This window comes from Anas acuta, chromosome 1 (assembly GCF_963932015.1).
Source record: "Anas acuta chromosome 1, bAnaAcu1.1, whole genome shotgun sequence".
NCBI lineage: Eukaryota > Metazoa > Chordata > Aves > Anseriformes > Anatidae > Anas > Anas acuta.
Window position 1 is genome coordinate 151212611 of NC_088979.1, and position 19725 is coordinate 151232335.

Consider the following 19725-nt stretch of genomic DNA (forward strand, 5'->3'; position numbering starts at 1 on the left):
CTCAACCCCAGCTCAGCTCTGCTTCGTGGCACGGAGAGCCAAGGCAGGCACGGTGCCAGCTGTGGCACAGCCCGGGTCTGCGAAATAACCCAACAACTCCCGGTAGTTTTGATATAATTTATTTGTCTTGGTCTTTTTTTCTTCTTCTTTCTTTGCATAGGCATAAATTACAATCTTGGTTAAAAAAAGAACATGGACAAAAACAGTGCAGCATTTGCAACAGGCTACAGCATCAAGTACAGATTCATCAGCATCTGCCTGCACCCAGCCGGCTACGCAGGGCTGATTCGTAACACTGGTGGAGGGCAAACCCAGAACGAGGGAGGGGAAAGGAGGAAAACGGAGTGAAAAGGGAGTAAATTGGGCAAGTCTGCTCTGCCAGCTGCCTCTTCTTCCTCCTGCCTCACCTGCTGCATCAGCAGGAGGGATAAATGGGCCCAGGTGCCCTCGTGGGCCGAGGGAAGAAGCTGCAGGTGAGGCAGCCAGAAGGGAGGTAAGAAAAGGCTTTCCAGCCCCGTGCCTCCTCCAATAGATGGATAACCATAAGCGAAGGGCACAGCTTTCCCCTTCCCCTGTTTCTTAGCAGAATAAACACAGGAACCGCTCTGCCAGGCCTGGCTGCGTGTGCAGGGTGCTCACAGGAGCCGTACCTCCGAGGCGAGCAGGCAGCTGCAGACGAGCTTAAAATAAACTCAGGCCACGGCTGCCAAAAGCTGAGGCTCCGTGCTCGATATAGGAGAGGATTTCTCCCCAGGGGATTTGGCAGTGGGGCCTCCCAGCTCTCCGGGGGGTGATTTTAACTGGTCGGAGATGGGGCCAGCATTGCCCTCGTCCCCTGGGGCCAGCAAAGCCCCCTGCCCTCCTCTACACCCTGTGCCCTGCAGCTCTCCAAGCAGAAAAGACCAAAGCTGCCTCTCAGTGCCCCCCCCAGAGCCTGGGGGGATGATGCCAGCATCGGACAGGGCTGAAACACTACACGAGCCCTTCAGCTTTTATTACATTTTTTTTTTTTAAAAACTAAACGTAAGACAAACACTGAGGTTAGAAACACTACCCAGGAACGTCAGCTGAGTTAGAAACCAGGCGTGCTGCGGGCTGCTGGGGTTGCCTTGCGGCCCTGGCTCCCAAAAAGCAGCCAGGGCCAGGGAAAATTGCGGGGCAGCAGGTCCCAGCAATAGCTGCCTGCACACACGTGCGCCGGAGGGCGTCCTCCGGAGCCAGGAGCGCTGCTGGCAGCCCGGGGAGGGCCCTGGCCCAGCAGTCCAGCCTTGCTCAGCTTCTTTTTAGCTTCTTCCCCCTTGCCCTGCTGCGAGGGGAAGCCGCTCGCCCGAGCGGTCCCGCAGAAATTGTGCGGAAAAAGTTTTCTTACAAAAAACAACAATCCCTGACACCCTAACCAGAAAATAGCCCCCCAACCCCTTAAAAAAAAAACAACCAAACAAACCCATTGGGGAAGCAGTTTTCAAAGAGCATCCTCGAGGTTAACAAGCGGGGGCTTTGCAACCCACACCTGCTGCGTTTCTCCCCTCCCGCCTCTACTTTTATGTTAATACTTCGTTAATACTGTTAATGACTCCCCTCCGCCAGCCTGCTATCGAAGGTTTGGAGGTCCTTCAGAGCCCGAGAAGCACAGAGGGGAGGCGCTGCATCCCTCCCCAGCCCACGCGAAGCCCCGCTGCAGAATTGCCCCCAGCCGCGGGAAGGGTGCGTGTGCCACCACGAAGTTGTGGGGTTGGGGGGGCCGCCCGGCCCCGGCAGAAAAACGAGCTTCAAAAAAAACACCAAAAAAGTGTCCGAAATGCACCGAAAGCGACCCCCCGCGGGGGTGCTCTCGCCTCACCCCCTTTGCAGGCAGAAAGTCCTCTCCTCCGCAAGCAGCAGCGCAGGCAAAGGCGAAGTGGGGGGGGAAAAAAAGGAGGGGGTGACTCCTCCGGCACCCCAACACGTCTCCATCCAAGGGGGGGTCAGTGCGCCGGCTCCCCGTGCACGCGGAAGCGGTAGATGCAGGTGTACTCGGGGTGGCCCCAGTTGCTCAGCACCCGCAGCTCCACCAGCTGGAAGGTGCCCACGGCGTCACCCTTTGGGGACAGGGGAGAGGGGTCACAGCGGCGCCCTGGCGGAGGTGGGGGACACCGAGGCCACCCGGGGGGGTTTTGGAGGTCCCCCCAAGCAGGGAGAGGCCCCAGCGTCCCCCTGAGCCTCCTCTCCTCACGGCTCCCAGTGAAAGAAAGGCTCAGGGTGGCCACCCCAAAGTGCCCCACTCCACAATCTGAGGGCTCTGAGGATCGCACAACCCACCCCAAATCCTCACCACCACCCCCCCGGTTCCCCCCTGCGGTTCTTTGCTCGGACAGCAGCGCCGCGCCTCACCTCCAGGAGGAAGGTTTGGATGGGGTTGCCGTCCTGGTCGTAGGTGAAGCGCCCCAGGAGGAGGCCCTCCTCATCGCGCTCCTCCTTCAAACCCTACAAAGATCGGGGAGGCAGAAAGGGAGAGCTGGGGGCGGGCAGCGTGCCCAGGGTGGGACAAGGAGACGGAGCCATGAGGCTCGCCAGCATCCTCCACCGCGACGCCCTCCCCAACTTCCCCCCCTGGGCTCTACTCACGTAGATGCTGAAGTCCTTGGGGGCGCTGGGGATGATCCCCTGGGGTGAGAGGGCTCTGGGGATGTGCTCCAGCGTGACGGCCGTGGGGCGGATGGGGCTGGAGAGCCGGATGACGGCGAAGCCCTGGGAGCCACGGAAGGCCCAGCAGTTCCCGGGGTTGACGTCTGGCTACGCGGGCGGGAAGGGGAACGGCAGCCCTTTAGGTATCAGCAGCCTTACCCCATAATCGCCGTGGGTTTTCTTCCCACCAACACCCCGCTAAAACCCCTCAGGGACACCCGGGTGCTCACCTGCAGGATGACCCGCGGGGACTGCGACTGGTACCACAGGGGGATCCCGAACAAGCTGAGCAGCGCCGTCTTCGTCTCGTAGGTTTCGGAGCAGCGGGTGTTGATCACGCTGGCCCCTAGCAGGGCGAGGGGAAGGGAGAGGTAAGCTGAGCACCAGCACCCCACAAAACAGCCCCCCCACAGCCCGTCCCCCGCCACCTACCCGCCGACTCCAGGGCGTAATCGACCATCCCCACGCGGTCCTCGCTGTAGCGCTTCAGCGCCTGGTCCACGATGAGGTGCACTTGCTGCAGGGAGGGAAGGAGCAGAGGGGTGAAATCAGGGCGATGGGGGGGGTCCTGCCCCCTCCACGGGGCCCAGAGCCCTTCCCACGGAGCGGGCGGGCGATGAATCAGCGCGGCAAAAACGGGAGGACACGCGCTTGGTTGCAAAGCCTCGGTAGAGGTTGCTAAAAATACCCCCCGCTGAAAAGCATGGGGTGAGGGAAGGGGCAGCACCCGGGCTCAGCCTTCCTGATGCCCGTGGAGGGGGATGGGGAGCAGGCCCAAGGGTGGCCCCACCAAATCCGAGGTCCCAGCAGGGCACCGGGCGTCCTTTGGGAGCCGAACCCGCTCGCTCCCACCCTCGGCAGGGAGCTGCCAACGAATCTTTCCAAAGCAAACAGCCTCATTTTTTCCCTCTGGTGTCATTCTGCCAAAATACTTTGCCCCAAGTGACTCAGCACTGCTCCGAGGCATGGGGGAAAAACGAGGCAGCCCTTTGTGAGCCCTTTGTGGGGTCCCCAACCCGTGGCTGTCGCCGTGTCCCCGGGGCTCACCTCCTCCGTCACCCCCCCGGCACCCCCTGGCCTCAGGGCCACGCCGATGCCGGCCGAGGCCTCCCGTGCCGACAGCCTGCGCTCCTCCTGCATTTTGGCCAGGATCTTGTTCTCCAGGGCCTGCAGCTCCTCCTGCAAGTCCTCCCGCTGGAGGACGAGGGCGGCCGCGCCGTCCCGCCGGGGCTGCGACAGGACCCGGCCGATCCACGCCGGCATCTGCGCCTCCACCTGAAACAAGGGGGGCAGAGCTCAGCCCCTCGCAGGGGGCTGAAACAAAAAAAGTGCTTGGGGGGGAGCGGGGTTTTGGGACTCACGTCAGCCCGCAGCGCCTTGAGCTGCTCCAGCAGCCCCTCCACGTGCTTGCCCATCGCCTCCTGGTCCGCCTTGAGCCCCGCCAGCTCCCTGCGCAGCCCCGCCACCTCCTGCTCCAGCTCGCCCAGGGCCTGCTGGAAGCCTCCTCGCAGGTCCTCGCGCACCGAGCTGCACCACGAGGAAGGGGAACACCACAAAATGGCTGCATGAGGCGCCTCCACACCACTTACCCCCACCTTCACCCTCCTTCTTCCCCAACCCCAAGCAAAACGGGTCCGGATCTCTCCCCCGGAGCCCCTCAGCAGGGGTTTTGTCCCTGCGCTGTGCCGTGCCATTACCTCTGCCAGCCCGAATTCAGCTCCAGCAAGCGGGCCTCCATCTCCTGCCAGCACAAGGAGGAACAAAAGGCCGGGTGAGATCCGCGGTGATGGCAGCGAGCTCACCGCAGGCAGCGCCGGGTGTCCGTCCCCTCACCTGCGAGGCGCGCGCCATCCTTTCCAGCCGCCCGTCCACGTCCCTCTGCACCTGGGCTCGCAGGGCGTCCAGCTCCCCCTGCGGGGCGAGGACAAGGAGGGGACATCAGAGCCTGTCCCCATGCACCCCCATACCCTCACACCCCCCTCACACCCCTCACCTGGAGCTGCCCGGCCACGTCCCCGCGGAGCTGCTCCTTCATCCCCGCCTCGCGGCGGCTCAGCAGCCCCTCCAGCAGCCCCAGGATGTCCCCCGGGGGCGGCTCGCTCCCCGCCGCCGCCGCTCCTCGTCGCAGCTCCCACCTCGACACCTCGGCCTCCAGCGCCTCGAAACGCTTCTCCAGGGCCTGGAAGCGGGCCAGGAGCCGCTGCTCCCCCCGCAGCCCCTGTGGTGGGGAAGGCAAGGCGCCATGCAGCCCCCCCGTGCAGCGTCCCGGCCCCTTGCTGCTTGCCGGGACAGCGGGGAAGCTCCTTTGGGAAATTTTGGGGCCATTCGCACCAAGTACCTCCTCCTTTGGGTGGTTTACCTGGTCCAGAGCGGTGACGTCCCGTTCCCCAAAGGAGGGGGAGGAGGAGGAGGAGAGCCGTCCAGCCCCCCACCAGGGGAAGGCGGGGAAGCTGTGCGTCGACAGGCCGTAGGGGTAGAAGTACCAAGCTCCTGGGGAGGTGGGATTATGAAATGTTTCAACAAAGGGATGGCAATGGGGACAGAGCGGGTGTGCCACACTGAGCCGGCTCCGTCCCATCCCCGTCACCCCCAAACCAAGGTCCAGGAGGAGCACGATGTCTCTCCAGCCCCATATCTCCACCCCACACCACCACGGCACTGCCCCAGCCCTCGAGGCAGGGGATAAAGGGCACCATGGGGGTCTCCTCACCGTAGGCGGCCGCCGCGAGGAGCAGGAGGAGCAGCAGCAGCAGCAGGGACTTCTTCAGCCGTGGGTAGCGTCTGTAGGAAAAGGACCGGGGATGGATCCCATAGCACCGGGATGGGGCCCCATGGGCACCCGCTCGCAGGGGAATGGGGTCTCCCCACGTTTCCCCCGTCCCCGGGGTCCTGCTCACCTCGATAAGGGGACACGTGCCAGCTGGGGAGCCCGGCCCGTCAGGCGGTGCCAGGCGGCACCCACGCAGGAGAAGAGCCACCCTACAAAGCGGACTGGGGAGGGAGGAACGGGGCTCAGAGAGGATCCTTCACCTCCACCACCGCCCCTCCTGGGCCTCCCCAAACCCCACCGCTGACTTTGTCCCTTCTGCGACTTGGGTTTATTTTCGTGAGCGGCACCTAAAGGGGAGAACAAGGCTCCACGTGGGGAGGGGAGATGCCAGCAGGGCAGAAAGCTGCCTCCTAAAACACCCCCCCTACACCCAGACCCCACTCACCCGGCGAGGTCAGCACCTGCCAGAGGAAGGAGCCCACCCTGGAGGCTGCGGACCTCAGCCCCGAGCCGGCGCCGCTCTGGCTGGAGTAAAAGTGACCTGGAGGGACGGGAGAGGCAGCGAGACATCAGGTGGCACCCACACACCCGCCTGGCACCACAGGTGAAGGCTCTGAGCGGGGATCGGGGTGCAGGAGGGGGCTGGCCACAACCTGGGGACCCGCCACCGCGTCCCTACCGGCGTAGTCGTCCTCCGAGGAGTACCCGGACGAGGAGGCGTAGGTGTCGTAGGTCTTGCTCTCCAGCAGCCCGTTGATCTTACTGGACTCCGTGTCCCCCGTGCCTCTTCTCCTCCTCGTGGAGAACTCCCCACCTGCATCCCCCCACATCAAAATCAACCCCACGGAGCCCCCCAAAGAATCCAGCCACCCCAAAAACCAGCTTGGGGCACCCCAACACCTTGGTTGGTGACTGAGGACGGGCTCACCCCAATAAATGCTCCTGTCCAGGGGATCGTCCAGCCCGGAGGTGCCCAGGGCGGCCAGCCCCCGGCTGCCCCCCAGGTAGGACTCGCTCATCATGGACTCGCTGTAGTAAGAGGTCTGGGTGCTCGGGGCCGGGGACAACCGCTTGGTGCTGCTCGATTTCCTCCGCACCGTCCTGCTGGGAGGGGGCGAGAACGGGCTCGTGGGCACCATACAGCAGCGGATACACGGCCGGGGGTGGGGGGGGGGACAGCGCAACCTCTGCTTGCGAAACCCGCTGCCACCAGCCCCTAGGTGGGGAGCCCCCGGCCCCGTTTCCGCTCGCACCGCTGCGGTTTTCCGGCGCGGCGCGCTCGCAGCGCGCTTCCCCTCCCGCCAGCCAGCCCGAGGCTGCTGGGAGCGGGCGTGCGGGGTGCAGGACAGCCCCAGCACCCCCCCTGTCCATCCGTCTGTCTGTCTGTCTGTCCGCCCCATACCTGCCGGTGGTCTCCTTGAAGGGCGTCTGGTGGCCCCCCAGCAGGGAGCTGCTGCTGCTGGCGGCATCCTCGTCCCCCGGGTAGTAGCGCGAGGTGACGAGGCGCTGGCTGCGGCGCGACATGGCGTGGGGGGGACACGGCTCACCTGGGGGGACGGGGGCACGCAGAGGGGTTAGGGTCAGCCTGGGCGTGCGGGGGGGACACCCACATTTAGGGGAGAGCCACATTTAGGGGACACCCCAGGTCATGCAGTGCCCAAGGCGCAGCAGGGATGGGACCAACCCTTTATGGGGGGGCCTCCTCGCCCCCTCCCCACCCACCTCCCCCCCCAAAATTGCACCTCCTCACGCCACCCCCATTGCCACAACACCCCTAAACCCCCCCCCCATCCACCCAACCCCCCCTCTCCACCCCAACCCCACCCCACCGGGCACCCCCCCCCTCCCCAAAACGCCCCTCTCCCCGGCCCCAAACCCACCGGGTGCCAGGGGCTGAGCCCAGAAGCAGCAGCGCAGCGGCCCCCCCCCGGCCCTGCCGCCGCCTCCTCGCCGCTCCCTTTTGTTTTGCAGCCGCTCCCCCCCCCCTCCCACCCCCCCCCAGCTCCTCCTCCCCCGCCCCGCCCCGTGCACGGCGCGCGCGCGCCCGCGGCCCCCCCCCAAAAAAAAAAAAAAAAAAAACAAGGAGGGGGGGGGGCAAAAGTCCCACGGGCCCGTTGTGTAACGAGCACAGCAACCCTTTGTCCCTTTTTTTAAAAAAAAATATTTTTCCCCTTTTTTCCTTTATTTTTCTTTTTTTTTTCTTTTTTTTTTCTTTTATTTTCCCTTTTTTTTTCTTTTTTTTTCCCTTTTTATTTTTTTTATTTTATTTTTTTATTTTTTTTTAATTATTTTTATTTTTTTCTTTTCCTCGTTCCATCCCATTTCTCCCTCCGGCCCGAATCCCGCACCATTTCCCAGCCTCCCCCTATTTTTCCCCCCTTCCCCTGGCTCCCCCACCCATGGCCATATATCCCCACCCCATACCCCGTATCCCCATGTCCCCCTCGCCACCCCCTGCCCACTACCCCTGGGGACAGCTCCCCACCACCACCAACGCCCCCATCCCACAGCACCTGCCTCCAGCTGACACAAATACACCCAGATTAACCCCCCAGCGAGGCTTAGGGGATAAGCCGGACGCTAAATAGGGTGCCGGGCCCCGGGGTGAAGCTGTCCCCTGCCGGAGCCACCTCTTTGGGCAACGTTGGGGCCGCCACGGGGATTTTCGGGTGGGTGTGGGAAATCCGGGGGCAGAGCGGCGCGAGTTGGGTAAGTCGAGGCGAGTGGGAAGAGGCGGGCGGCTCTGGGAAGAGGCAGGGATTTGGGGAGCCCGTGCCTCGGTTTCCCCACACCAGCACGCAGGGACCCCGCTGGGGGAGGCCGGCGCCGTGCCACGGGGCTCGCAGACGGCCCCATTTCATGGGGAGCTCTGGAGGAGCTTGCCGCAGGCTGGGGAAAGGCTGGAAAAAATCCCCGCTCTTCCTAAAAGGGTTTGCAGGGCCCGTCCGACGCGTCCCGGCACGCAGAGGTAGTCCAGGACTGGAAAAACAGCCCCGGTGGCCAGGATCCCAAATGTTTTCTCCACTAGGCCAACCTTTTTATTTAAATAAGCCACCCGTCCCTGCGATCCTCCCGGTCTGCCCCACCGCATCACCCCAAACGCCCCCATCCATTATATGGTGTACGGGGCGCCAAACCCCAACGCCACACACCCTGCGCCCGCAGGGTGCCGAACCCCATCCGTCCGACCCCATATCACACCCACGGCCCCACATCATCCACCAGCACCTCCCCGGGCCGGGCTGCCCGGGCCAGGCAGCGTCCCACGGCCTCCAGCACCTTGCCCAGGCGCCGGTCCAGCGCCCGCAGGTGGGGTTCGGTCAGGATGGGGGCCAGGGGGTCGGCGGCCAGCGCCTCCCGCAGCAGCTCGCTCAGGAGGTAGGGCCGGGTGGCCAGCAGCTGCAGCCGCAGGTAGGTCGACTTCTTGATGCTGAGGAAAGAGGGCTCGGTGTCAGGAAGGGTTTTTTTTCCCCCAAAAGGAAAGGCGGTGAGGGTGGCTCACCTGCAGCACTGCTGGAGCGGGGCCAGGATGGACATCTCGTCGTGCGAGTGCTTGCCGAAACTGGGGGAGAAACCCATTGGGATGGCATCGGGGCACGCACAGTGTGCCCCAAAACACCCCAGTGTGCCCTAAAACACCCCAACAGTGGCTGACGTTTTGGGCTGCAATCGTCTAAAACCCTCGGCATCCCTCTGTCCCCGCTGTGTCCCCTCCTTCGGGGTGGCCGGGCCCCCTCTCCGCCTTTACCCGCGGCCATTGTCCAGGTGAAGCAGGAAGGTGTCGTTCCCGAATTTCTCGAAGGTCTCGTAGTGGTGCCGGTCCATGTTGCCTACAGCAGGGAGGGGAAGGGGTGAGGAGAGGGTGAGAGCAGCAGGGATTCACGTGGGGTCCTCGGGGACGGGAGCAGGGAAATGCTGGGTGCTGGGATGGGCCGAGCAGCCTCACCCACACACACAGCGGTTCTCTGGTCCCAAATTTGGGATATGGGAACAGGGAGGGAGAGCACCCTCATTGTGCTAAGCCAGTCTGACCACGGCCTTCCAATCAGCTGCTGGAAAATTGAGGGGGATAAGTGGGAGGAAGCGGCTTGCACGGGGCACTGCCCGCCCAGCTGGCGATGAGCAGGCCGTGACGGGGGGTTTTCCCCTCGTGCCCCCGCAGGGAGCAGCTCACCCATGAGGAAGTCGAGCACCGTCATGTCGATGAGGTCCAGCAGGCGATGGCCCCTGTCGTAGGGCGGCGTCTGGCGCACCTGGGCGCAGTAGTTGGGGTTCAGCTCCCACCTGCGGGCAGCGCACGGGTGACGGGGCCGTGACGACCACCACGGGGCAACCCAAGCAGCCCCTTTCTCATCCCACACCCCACAGATCCCCCACGCGTGTCCCCGTCCCAGCTCACTCAGCCTTCTTGCTCTTGTGGTAGGAGCGGCGCCAGGGGCTGCGCCAGGAGCGGCGCTTGGCCAGGGTTTTGTCGGGCAGCAGGGCGGCCACGGAGCCCTCCAGCTGGTCGGGTTTGCCACACAGCGCGTGCTCGGTGGAGCAGTAGTAGGAGCACTCCCCGTAGAAGCAGACGTTGCCCGCTGGCGTGGGGGACAAAGCAAAGGGTGACGGGGAGCGGGGCCAGACACGGACCAGACGTGCGCAAAGCCCCGAGGACGGGGCTCACCTGGGGAGATGAAGAAAGTCTTGGCCAGCTTCTTGTCGGTTGTGATGTCCCGGATCTCCTTCGTTATGTTCACCAGGCGGCCAGAAACCGGAGGGATTCGCCGGAAATCCAGGATCCTAAAAATGTAGAACTCTGCAAAATTTCTTGTTGACTGAGCCTGTTTTCTCACACCGGGTTACTCCAAGAGGTGCAGGTGTCCCTCGCCACATATGACACAGGGGTGAGGACATGGCTCAAGGAGCTGCTCCCACAGTTGGATCCCAAGTGTGCTTGGAGGTTGCAGACCCCCAAAGGAACCTCTAAGGCCACGTTTCTCACCCCAAAACCCATGCAGACACCATTTTTTGGGCACAGAGCAGCACGAAGACCCACCTGTCCAGGTGAAAGGCTGCGATCTCCGCGTTGTGCCGCTCAAAGTCCGAGAAGTAGAAGAAGTCCATGGGGGTCTCCTGGTCCCGGCTCTGCCTGCGAGGAGCGGGTAGGATTGGGGATGATGGCCAAGGATGGGGTCACCTCCTGCTTGGCCCCGTTAGAGCGTCCCCGATGCCACCGCAGACGTGGCCAGGAAGAACTTCTTCTTCCAGATGTGTCCCGCTGGGTGCTGAGGCCCCAAATCCCACCGGGACACGGGCTGGAAAATGGTCCTCATGGACCATCTTCTTCTCCTTCCCACCACTGGAGGTCACTACCCCATCACGAGCTGCGCCCAGCCCTCCGTCGGCCGCGCCGGGGAAGGCGAGGAGAAGGGGGCCACCCGGTTTTGGGGCCCGGAGCACGGCTCTACTCACTTCATGGGCTTGAAGAGGGCCTGCCCGTAATTCGGGAAGGTCATGATGAGCTTCAGCTGGGTGCCACCGGACTTCTGCACTGGAAAGGGGTACACCAGGGTGAGGGGGGACAGCAGGCATGGGGTGGAGGGACAGGGGCGCGGGTAGGGGTAGGGTACCCGAGCTGACGATCCTCATGGTGGCCAGGTCGTGGAGGAGGGTGGGCATCAGGGGGTCCCGGCGGGGGTACAGCTCGTAGCGGTTGATGCCGACGTGGAATTTGAGCCAGGCGGGGTAGGTGTCGTAGGCCGTCTTCCCTGTCGGGAGGATCGCCTCGGCTTTACTGCTGCTGACCCTGCAGCCCGACAGCCACCACCACCCCAACAACAAGGACAGCGTTTAGTCGGGACTTTAGCACCTTCCCTGGGGACCCAAATCCACACGTCTGGCAAAACAAGCCAGGCCCACCTCCCACCAGTAGCGGTGGACGAGGTGGTGGGTCCTCAGGGATGGAGCAAATGCCTGTTTGTGGACAACAGCGCTCAGACCAGCCCCTGTTCTCCCTCATTTCCAGCAGCCTTTGGAAGGTGTGCTACGTCCTGCTGACGGTGACTCTTTTAATATCTTCCCACCTAATTAGGGGGTTAGTGGCGCGGGGCCAAAAATAGGCACCCGGCAGCGGTGAGATCACCGCACGGCGGATCCGAAGGAGGTCAGCGAGCGCCCTGTGAAACGCAGGGTGGCTGCGGTCTCGTGACGACAGCTAACCTACATTTGGGGATTTTGCGTTTCCAGCATCGGGCAGGTGAGAGAGGGGGGATAAAACCAGCTGGAAATGTGGAGCGGGGAGTTCCTCGGGCACAGGGACAGGCCAAAGGCTGCGCGCTGGGGAAGGCAAGGAGGTGAGGAGATGACCCAGAAGATATTCTACATAATACTATGAATAATTCAAGCCTCTCCTTTGACTTCGCCGTGTGCTACACGGGCGGGCAGGCTCCCTGCAGCTCCCCGGGGTAGCAGCCTGGAAACTCGGGGCTGAGACAGGAGCCGAGGCACAGGAGCAGCTCGCTGGGCGCTGGGGCTGTGCGGGGTGGGATGCTGCTTCGCCAGGGAAACGACCTGTTTGGTCCCCACCTCAAACACTGCCAGGTATCCCCCCAAAAAACCCATCCCGCTCCTCACCATTCGTCGCTCCCGCTGCTTTGCAGGCTGAACTTCTCCATGGGGTTGACGACAAACAGCTTGTCCTTGTCCGTCACCTCCGGCAGCGGGATGTTGTAGAGGGGATGCTCAAACAGCGCAGCCAGCTTGGACCCCTTGGTCCGTGCCCGATTCACGTCCCCACGCTGCTGCTGGACCCCTGGGTCCTTTATTTTTGGCCCTGCTCCCTGCGGGTGGGAGCTTCTCTCCACGGAGCCGTTGCTGCCGCTGAAGTCCTGGAGGATCCGCAGGCTCAGCTTTTTGGGGCTGGCCAGCAAGGGGCTGCCCGCCACAGCACCCAAGCCTTTCGGTGCTTTCCCACCAGAGCTCCAGAGCCTGCGAGCCGTGGGGAGAGCTAAATCCATCGCCAGGTGCAGCAGGAGGGCCGAGAGCAGGAGGAAGAGGAGGAGGATTTTAAATTTCCTTTGGACGAGCGTCTGCAGGCGGCACCGCATCCTGCCGGGCCTGGGCACCCACGCGGGGTGAGCAGGGACTCAGAGCATCCACGGCCCCGTCTCGACCTCAAGCAGAAATTAGAGATTTGGGGTCCTGGGTCTAGAGCATCGCAGCAAAAAGCAGCTGGTGCAGAGCCACGGGAAGAGCCCGGTGGGGTGACGCGGCCGGGGGGACAGGCTGGGGGCTAGGAGGCTGCAGCGGGGTTTATCGGCGCTGATAAGGGACGAGCTGCTGGTGCCAAGGTTAGCGTGAACGGGGCAAGTTCCAAATCGATAGCTGCAGGTGGCTCGGGGACAGAGGTGGCCACAGATAAATCACACACGGGGAAAAAAAATAAAAAATAAAAAAAAAAAACAGGTCGCCTGCACATCCCACCCCTCTGGGCTCCCACCTGCCCAGCTAACCTTGCTTCTGCCCCTTCTCCATCCCGTCTGCGAGGTTCCTACTATTTATGTCCATTTTCATAAATCAGTTTTGCTCCTGCTGCTCAGGCTGGGCAACTTTTCCCCCTCCCCATCTATCCAAGGATGTTTGCGTGCAACCTTTCAAAAAAAAAAAAAACAGCAGCTGGGTAAAATAACCAGGATTTGAGGAGCAGCATCGCTGAAAATTTGGGCTGGCGGTGTAAGGACGGGCTGGGCAGGAGGGGTACAGCACCGGGGCTGCGCTGAGCGCCTCTGGAGCGGGCAGGGAGCCGGCCTGGAGCCCCCCTCCTGCACCACGGCCCCGCGCTACCCTCTCGCTCGCGCTGCCCGGCCCCGTCAGGCCCACGCGGGCATCAGGAACGCGGTGTCCCCGGCTCGCTGCGTCCCGCGGTGTGCCAGTTGCTTGGAAACCGCCTCCGGCTGACCCCGCCAGCTGCCCCAGATAAACCAGCCCCGCGTTTCCTTCCCCTCGCCGCCGCCGTGTGAGAAAACAGCATGGCCGAGGGCAGCCGGGGCGCGCAGGGGAGGAGAGCTGCTCCCCGCTGGGCTGGCGAGCTCCGAGGTGCGCAGAAGGAGCCGGGCGGAGGGGAGCAGATGGCTCGCTCGGGGAAGGGAACGCGGCGTCTTGCACCAGGAAGCTTTCTGGATCCGCTCTGGGTGCGCAGTTTTTTTGGAAAGAAGGCGCCGAGGAGGGGCTGCGGCTGGAACACAGGATCGTTAGGTCATTGCTTACCACAAAAAAAAAGAAAAAACAGAAAGCAAAACCATGTGCGAACCGCTCGCCTCAAAGAAGCTGGGCTTGGCTCTGGGAGCAGGGCCACGGGTTCTTTTATCCAGCTCTGGGAGAGCAAAGGGAGAGGGAGACCCCCCCCAGTCCTCCCAGTGCCCCAGCAGCAGCTCCAAACTGGGCTCAAAGGATGGCACAGAGACAGAAACGTCCCTCCAATGTCCTAGAGCCAGCCCGGAGAGCCCCCGGCCTTCTCTCCCCTCTATGAGTTGAAGGCATCCTTCTGACCATGCTAGGGGAGCCCACAAACCCCCTCCCCAGCCCTAATTCAGCCCCGAATGGGAAAGCAGAGGAATAGGGACATAGGTGGGGCGCTCACCACCCTTAGCACTTCAATGCCGGCATTAAATATTAACCAAAAGATTTTTCAGCGAGTCAAACGCGAGCCTGCAGCAGCGGGGAAGAGCTGGGGAGCTTCAAAGCCTGCCCCGACTGCCTGGCAGCCCAGCGCTGCGCCGTGTTGCCATGACATCCTCATGGAGAAGCGATCGAATTTGCACCTCTTCCCCTCCATATTTTTTTTTCCCAGCTCCTTTACCCCTTCGCAGCGGGCTCGAGTCACCTGCGGGACAGAGGAGGAGCCGCACACGAGGTTGCCCGTCTCCCCTCGGCGGGGAGGGATGAAGTCACGACGCGCGGCCACGCTCCGGCTTCCCGGGACGGCCGGATAGAAAGGGGCGCTGTGGCTGGCACCGATGCCTCACCCCGAGTTTTTCATCTCTTTTCCCTCTGACTCAGCCTCGAGGCTTTTGAATGGTGGGCAAGAAATGGCAGGGAGAGGAGAACACAATAGCGAGATGCCTGATCCCAAGCTCCCCAGCTTTCCGTTTGATTTTTTTTTAAGGTAAAAACCTCCAGCGAGAGATTCCGGTTTTATAACCAAAAGCAAACAGGCCCAGCAGGCTCCCAAGCATCAGTGGCGGAGGGAAAACATGGGACAACAAGGGGCTGCCTCCGACCCATGAACTTTACTCCCCCGTGAATATCAGGCATGCCCAAAAGCGTCAGTTCTGCAGCAAAAGGAGGCTGAAAGCCTCTTTTTTTTTCTCTAAGGCAGAGGAGCCAGCACAGCATGATTCGACTTGTGACGGGCAGGAAAGCTGATCCTGCTGAAATTTGCTCGGGGGCTTGACACACACACAGCTGAATTTGATGTTTTCACATTACAACAGGCATTGGGACCAGCTAAAGGAGGGGTTGGCTTCTTCGTGCTCGCTTTTCGTGGGCCAGCTCTTACCCTCGCGGTTCGAGGAGGCCGGGGGCCGGCCAACGTTCACTCGTGGTGGGTGCAGGTCACAGAGACACGAGCTGCGGGCAGCTGGGGGCCACGCAGATAACGGGAGGCCAAAAATCACACGCTGAGGTAAGCGGCTGCTTCTCCCCGCGGGTCAGCGCGACCCTGCAGAGATGCCCATGACCACGCACCTGCACACAGCGGTTAATTATTCATTAGCGGGAAAGAAGCGCAATTAAAGGGGCTATCTGAGGGTATCATCGTGCTCCAGCACGTTCCGAAGACCCGGCTTTACCTTTCCCTCTGGATCTAGAGATGGAAAAGGCAGGGGAGGTGGAAAGCCTTGGAACAGAAGCCCAGCTCTTCCACCTGCCAGCTGCAGGAAGCGCCAGACAGCAGCGCTGCTTTCATTTAAACGCAGCCAGCTGGAGCCAGACAGAGCGGGGCAACCACACCAAGAGGAAGCTGAAAGGATTCGGAGTCTTCCAGACCGCTCCGCAACCCTGGCACCGTGCCCTGCCGTGCCAAGGTATCGCGGTGGACTTGGGTCAGCAGCAACCTTCCTCAGCGCTGCGGCTTGTGCTGGGGGGAGGAATTCAAAGGGAGGGTGAAAATGTTTCTCTGGTACCTAGGAGCCACCAGGGTGAGGGACCTGCCACCGGCCTTCACCTCGGCTACAGTGCTGCTCACTTACCTCCACGTCTCCTGAACTATTTTTTGTCTTCCGCGTTGGAATTTTTACTTCAGAGCAAACACAGGAAAGGATAATTTGGTAGATTTTTATTGTAAAAAAAAAAACAAAAACCACAGTTCCACAGATTTATATAAATAAGCCACATACGTAACATCCCATTACGTTCGTCCTCCAACACTGACAGCTTTAAAAGATGAAACGGGCTAAAAATGCCAGTCCAAAACGCCGCTAGGGTTCTGATGACCAAGTGCTATCTCACATGGAGCCTCCTTCCCCTGCCAGCCTCCAAACAAGATGCTGCAAGTACACAGCACTCGCAACACCCCCGAGAACTGCCAGGGAGCCATTCAAGCTGTACGGAGAGTTCTCACCCACTCCCCAGGCATCGTCAGCCGCCTGTGTTTTAACGCTGTCTGAGCGCGCGGGGGGTGAGAAAGGAGGGGGCAGCTTGCAGAGCAGCCTCCTACGCCCAGCCAGCTCAGCTGTCCTCCCAAATCGAGCTGGGGAGGCTGAAACGAGCCCGCTTCCCCGCAGCCAGCACCTCCACGGACAGCCCCGAGGCACGCCCTTGACACAGCCCCTTCTGTGGGGTCATCTTGCAAGGGAGGAGGACGAAGGCGGCGTTCCCCTGGTGTCGGGGGAGAGGCAGCGGTCAGAGCCACGCCATACGGAGCGGGGAAGGCAGGGAGGAGAGGAGACAACGTGGAACAAGTGGGAGGAGGAAATGTAGGGCTCGATAGCACCTTTTCTCTTTTGCTTCCCCTCCTCCCGGCGCTGCTGCCTGTCGTGAGATTACCTATATCCAGCACCTGCTGGGCTCAGCCGCCACGGGCAGGTGAGAAATCCCACGAGCGAGGACGGGGAGGCAAGCTTACACAATATGCACCGACTTTACGGACCCCATGGAACTGTTACAGCGCTATGACCAAAAAATCTCGACGGTTGAACTATTAAAAATAAAGCCCCACCTCCAGGTCGCACAAAACCTGCGAAGAGGAGGAAGAAATCTCTCGTACGCAGCGGGTCGGGGAGGTGGCCGGACGTCAGGAGCACTTCCAGACGCACACCGCCAGGCTGCCGCCGAAGAACATGTAGAGCAGATTCTTCACCTCGTGCGTGATCTCGAAGCCGAAGCCTTCCCCGATCACCACGTGCCAGGAGGAGCCGAACTTCTTGTCCATCATCTCTTTGATCATCTTGGCAGCGCTCTGAGGGACATGAAGAAGGAGAGCAGGGGGTGAGGCAGAGCAAGCAGTGAGTTTCTGCGCTTCCCCTCCCCTTTAAGAAAGCTCTCAAACCACAGGGAACAGGTAGAGCAGCTGCAGGGAGGGGACTGGAAGCACCCCAGGGCTATGCCGAGGGGTAAAGCAGGTCACTGTGCTCTCAGCGGCCTGGAGAAATTAAGGAACTGCATCTAGCAGCCACTTCAGCTCCTGTTTGCACAGTCTGAGGCATTTTTAGATGATGGCAGAGTTACGCCGGGTGCAGCGAGCGCGAGAGGAGATTCAGGTCACTAAGCTGCGGCTATTTTTACAGGAGTCCTTTTTCTTTTTTTTTTCCCTCTTCAAGCTAATTACCAAAACACTGAAACTAGGCTGACTTTCAAAAGGCTTGCTTCTCTGAGATCACACCCTGCTCGGTCTAGAAAAGGGGAGAGGAAGATTTTGCAGCGATGTGCAGTGTCTCGGGCAGAAGGAGACGGAAGGAGGCTCCTGCTCTGTAGCTTTGCCTTGCCCCAGCACAAAATCCCTTCGGCAACAAGCAGGCTGTGCCCTGCCCGGGGAGCACGGCGTGCTTTCCTTCATCTTCTGAAAGATGAATGCATAAATTATGGTCTTTAGTTTAGTTTTTAGAACATTTCCATGCTCTCAGTGATTTCATTCAAGAGGATGAAAGCTGAGAGGGAAGTCTGAGCAGACTGTACCTAAAGGTTCAAAGGCCTGCATTTGCTCACCCCCAAAATAAGTCTCCTGCCTGCTCTGGTGGGGAGTTTTGCTCAACACTGAACAGACCCATATTTTGGGAAGGGCCCCTCCCCACACAGCTCTGGAACAAGCCCTGAGGGCAGCAACATCTTAGGAACAGAGTGGAAGCACGTCATAGGCAAGGCAGGATCAGGAGGAAGGTAAGGGCTGTGAGGCAGCATCGCTACGTGACTCATCTCTGCTTCCTGCATGAAAGCAAAGTGCCATTACAGGTCCTGCTGACAAAGGCAGCCAAATCTGAGATCTGAGATCTAGCCAAGCTGCCTTTCTGCCCTTCCTCAGAACAGGACCAGAGCAATGTTGCTGTACCAACAGGCTGTCAGGGTCTGGCTCCACTCTGCCCTACAGCCCCAGCCCCAATCCCGCAGATTCCCCAAGCTGCGGGGACTGCAGACCATACTGAGCGGGATTTGGCCACTACCTCGTTGTTGGTGGCGTACTTCTCACACGCCGTGACGCACAGCTCCATGGCCTCCACGCGCATCTCCTCCGGCATGTCCGTGTGCTGCAACGAGCAAGCAAGCCCAGTTAAGCAGAACAATAAAAGTTAGACACCAGACAACAGCAAGCAGCCTTTACGTTGCCCATTCCATCACTGGGGCTGAGGCAGCTGCTCCTTGTGATGTTTAATCCAAGCAGGAGAACACCACCAGCAACAGAAACTTGTCATTTCCACCATTTTAGAGAATGATAGATGGCTTATTTACAACTTATCCATGCAGAATCGTTCTTTACCTACATTAAGGCTAGCAATAAGTAAGCACAGCTTAAAGGAGCAGCTAAACCCGTTTGATAAAGTTTCCAAAGTCTGCTTTGGAAATCCTGCTCTGGAAGGCTGGTAAGAATGAAGGCAGAACTTTGTATCTGCAACACCGGTGGGCACACAATGCACCCCTTTTCTTACCCTAATCAGTGGAAAGCTGTGAAGTCTCTTATAATCGGCTTCCTCCTTCTTCCCCTCCCCAGTGTCAGCCATGGTCCTTCCCCAGGGACCGCAGGAAGGGGCAGAGGGAGCTCAGCGAGGTGCTGCAGCGCAGGCAACTCGGAGGAATGCAGCTCTGAGGACACGGGTGGACCAGCAGCAGGGAAAACTGAGCCCAGAGGACACTGCTTAAAAACAAAAGACAGGAAGAGAGCTCTGAATGACAACGGAAAGCTAATGAAACCATTACGAGAACGCTGCTCCTGCCGTCACAGTAACTTAATGCATTTCAGCACCTTTCCACACGCTGTGCACTTAGAGACTTCTCGCAGCGCATTAATACAATCATTTTAAACGTAACACTTTCCATAAACGAGGCCTCAGCAGCAGGGCACTTCCCAGAAGCACCAACAGAGCGCGAGGGACGAGCCAAGCCGGGGCACTGCTCCCAGCGAGCCATGAGTCCCTCAGCCCTCGTGGCTGTCGCTTAATGCCAAGGGGACACTACTGCCAGCAAGGGCTTGGAACCACACCATGAGCAGGGTGTAAGTGAAATTTAGGAAGAGGAGCAGTGCATATGAGCATATAGAAATGTCCCGATACGTTTTGGGGCAGTTATTTGTGTGCTCCACGAGTGTTTGCCAAGCTGGGGGGTTGGATATTGTAAAATAACGGGTCACTGCTGCGTGCCCGCTCAGCAGCCGACCCCTACCCGGGCACAGCACCGCAGGGCCCCCTCAGAGCCCTTTCACCGTGCAGGATGCGAGCGAACCCCCCCCACACCCCCCCCACAACGACCCCACGGCGGCCTGCACCGCTCCCCGCACCGAGGCGAGCCTGGGGACACCGAAAGGGGACAGAGCGAGGCCCCGCAGCCCCGGGAGGCGGGGGCCGGGGCGGGGAAGGGGCCGGGGGGGGGGAGCGCGGCCTGGGCCCGGTCGCGGCCTCACCTGCGCGGCCCGCGGCGGTTGCTAAGGAAGTGCCCCGGCTGTCTTAGCAACCGCAGCCGGAAGTCCCGCCTCCTCGCCGCTCATTGGCTGAGAGCGCGGGGCCGCCTCGTCCTATTGGCTGAGGGGTGGGCGCGGGGTGCTAGGGTGGGGGGGGTTAATTAGGGCAGGCTCATTAGGGCGCCCTCATTAAGGCCTCCTCGTGGGC

General features: G+C 60.9%; 3 protein-coding genes across 5 annotated transcripts; all 3 read right to left on the reverse strand.

The window, feature by feature from the left end:
• Positions 1-103: 103 nt before the first annotated feature.
• SUN2 (Sad1 and UNC84 domain containing 2) lies at positions 104-7452 on the reverse strand. Of its 2 annotated transcripts, none has more exons than XM_068666351.1 (18): positions 7315-7452; positions 6837-6981; positions 6363-6535; positions 6114-6248; positions 5880-5975; positions 5562-5655; positions 5375-5445; positions 5024-5154; positions 4658-4882; positions 4498-4575; positions 4362-4405; positions 4026-4191; positions 3712-3939; positions 3097-3181; positions 2895-3010; positions 2605-2772; positions 2371-2463; positions 104-2078 (listed from the first exon to the last, which is right to left on the reverse strand). In XM_068666351.1, exons 2-18 carry the CDS (start codon positions 6956-6958, stop codon positions 1965-1967), a joined length of 2139 nt encoding a protein of 712 aa, XP_068522452.1. In that variant the 5' UTR covers positions 6959-6981; positions 7315-7452; the 3' UTR covers positions 104-1964. The 2 variants fall into 2 exon arrangements, with proteins under 2 accessions (XP_068522452.1, XP_068522444.1); XM_068666343.1 differs by having other exon boundaries at positions 6363-6538.
• Positions 7453-8447: 995 nt separating this feature from the next.
• LOC137847813 (extracellular serine/threonine protein kinase FAM20C-like) lies at positions 8448-12734 on the reverse strand. Its single transcript, XM_068666361.1, has 10 exons — positions 12050-12734; positions 11047-11222; positions 10889-10967; positions 10473-10565; positions 10101-10216; positions 9834-10014; positions 9609-9718; positions 9183-9264; positions 8937-8996; positions 8448-8864 (listed from the first exon to the last, which is right to left on the reverse strand). Exons 1-10 carry the CDS (start codon positions 12520-12522, stop codon positions 8630-8632), a joined length of 1605 nt encoding a protein of 534 aa, XP_068522462.1. The 5' UTR covers positions 12523-12734; the 3' UTR covers positions 8448-8629.
• A 3000-nt stretch (positions 12735-15734) lies between these two features.
• Positions 15735-19670, reverse strand: DNAL4 (dynein axonemal light chain 4). Of its 2 annotated transcripts, none has more exons than XM_068666375.1 (4): positions 19521-19670; positions 18553-18755; positions 18070-18153; positions 15735-16871 (listed from the first exon to the last, which is right to left on the reverse strand). In XM_068666375.1, exons 2-4 carry the CDS (start codon positions 18622-18624, stop codon positions 16707-16709), a joined length of 321 nt encoding a protein of 106 aa, XP_068522476.1. In that variant the 5' UTR covers positions 18625-18755; positions 19521-19670; the 3' UTR covers positions 15735-16706. The 2 variants fall into 2 exon arrangements, with proteins under 2 accessions (XP_068522476.1, XP_068522485.1); XM_068666384.1 differs by having other exon boundaries at positions 18553-18758; positions 19521-19656.
• Positions 19671-19725: the final 55 nt, after the last annotated feature.

Bases quoted from the DNA above. Each gene is read 5' to 3' on its own strand.
- SUN2 (XM_068666343.1), bottom strand. From the start codon at position 6,958: ATGTCGCGCCGCAGCCAGCGCCTCGTCACCTCGCGCTACTACCCGGGG. The intron at 5,656-5,879 runs GTGAGTGGGGTC...CTCCCTCCCCAG, and splicing joins GCAGGTGCTGACCTCGCCGG to TCCGCTTTGTAGGGTGGCTC. The intron at 4,883-5,023 runs GTAAACCACCCA...TCCCCACCACAG, and splicing joins ACGTCACCGCTCTGGACCAG to GGGCTGCGGGGGGAGCAGCG.
- LOC137847813 (XM_068666361.1), bottom strand. From the start codon at position 12,522: ATGCGGTGCCGCCTGCAGACGCTCGTCCAAAGGAAATTTAAAATCCTC. The intron at 10,015-10,100 runs GTGAGCCCCGTC...CCCCCACGCCAG, and splicing joins GACTTTCTTCATCTCCCCAG to CGGGCAACGTCTGCTTCTAC. The intron at 8,865-8,936 runs GTGAGCCACCCT...CTCTTTCCTCAG, and splicing joins CCGCTCCAGCAGTGCTGCAG to CATCAAGAAGTCGACCTACC.
- DNAL4 (XM_068666375.1), bottom strand. From the start codon at position 18,624: ATGGCTGACACTGGGGAGGGGAAGAAGGAGGAAGCCGATTATAAGAGA. The intron at 18,154-18,552 runs GTAAGAAAAGGG...TGCTCGTTGCAG, and splicing joins ACAGCTTTCCACTGATTAGG to CACACGGACATGCCGGAGGA. The intron at 16,872-18,069 runs GTAGTGGCCAAA...CATGTCCCTCAG, and splicing joins AGTACGCCACCAACAACGAG to AGCGCTGCCAAGATGATCAA.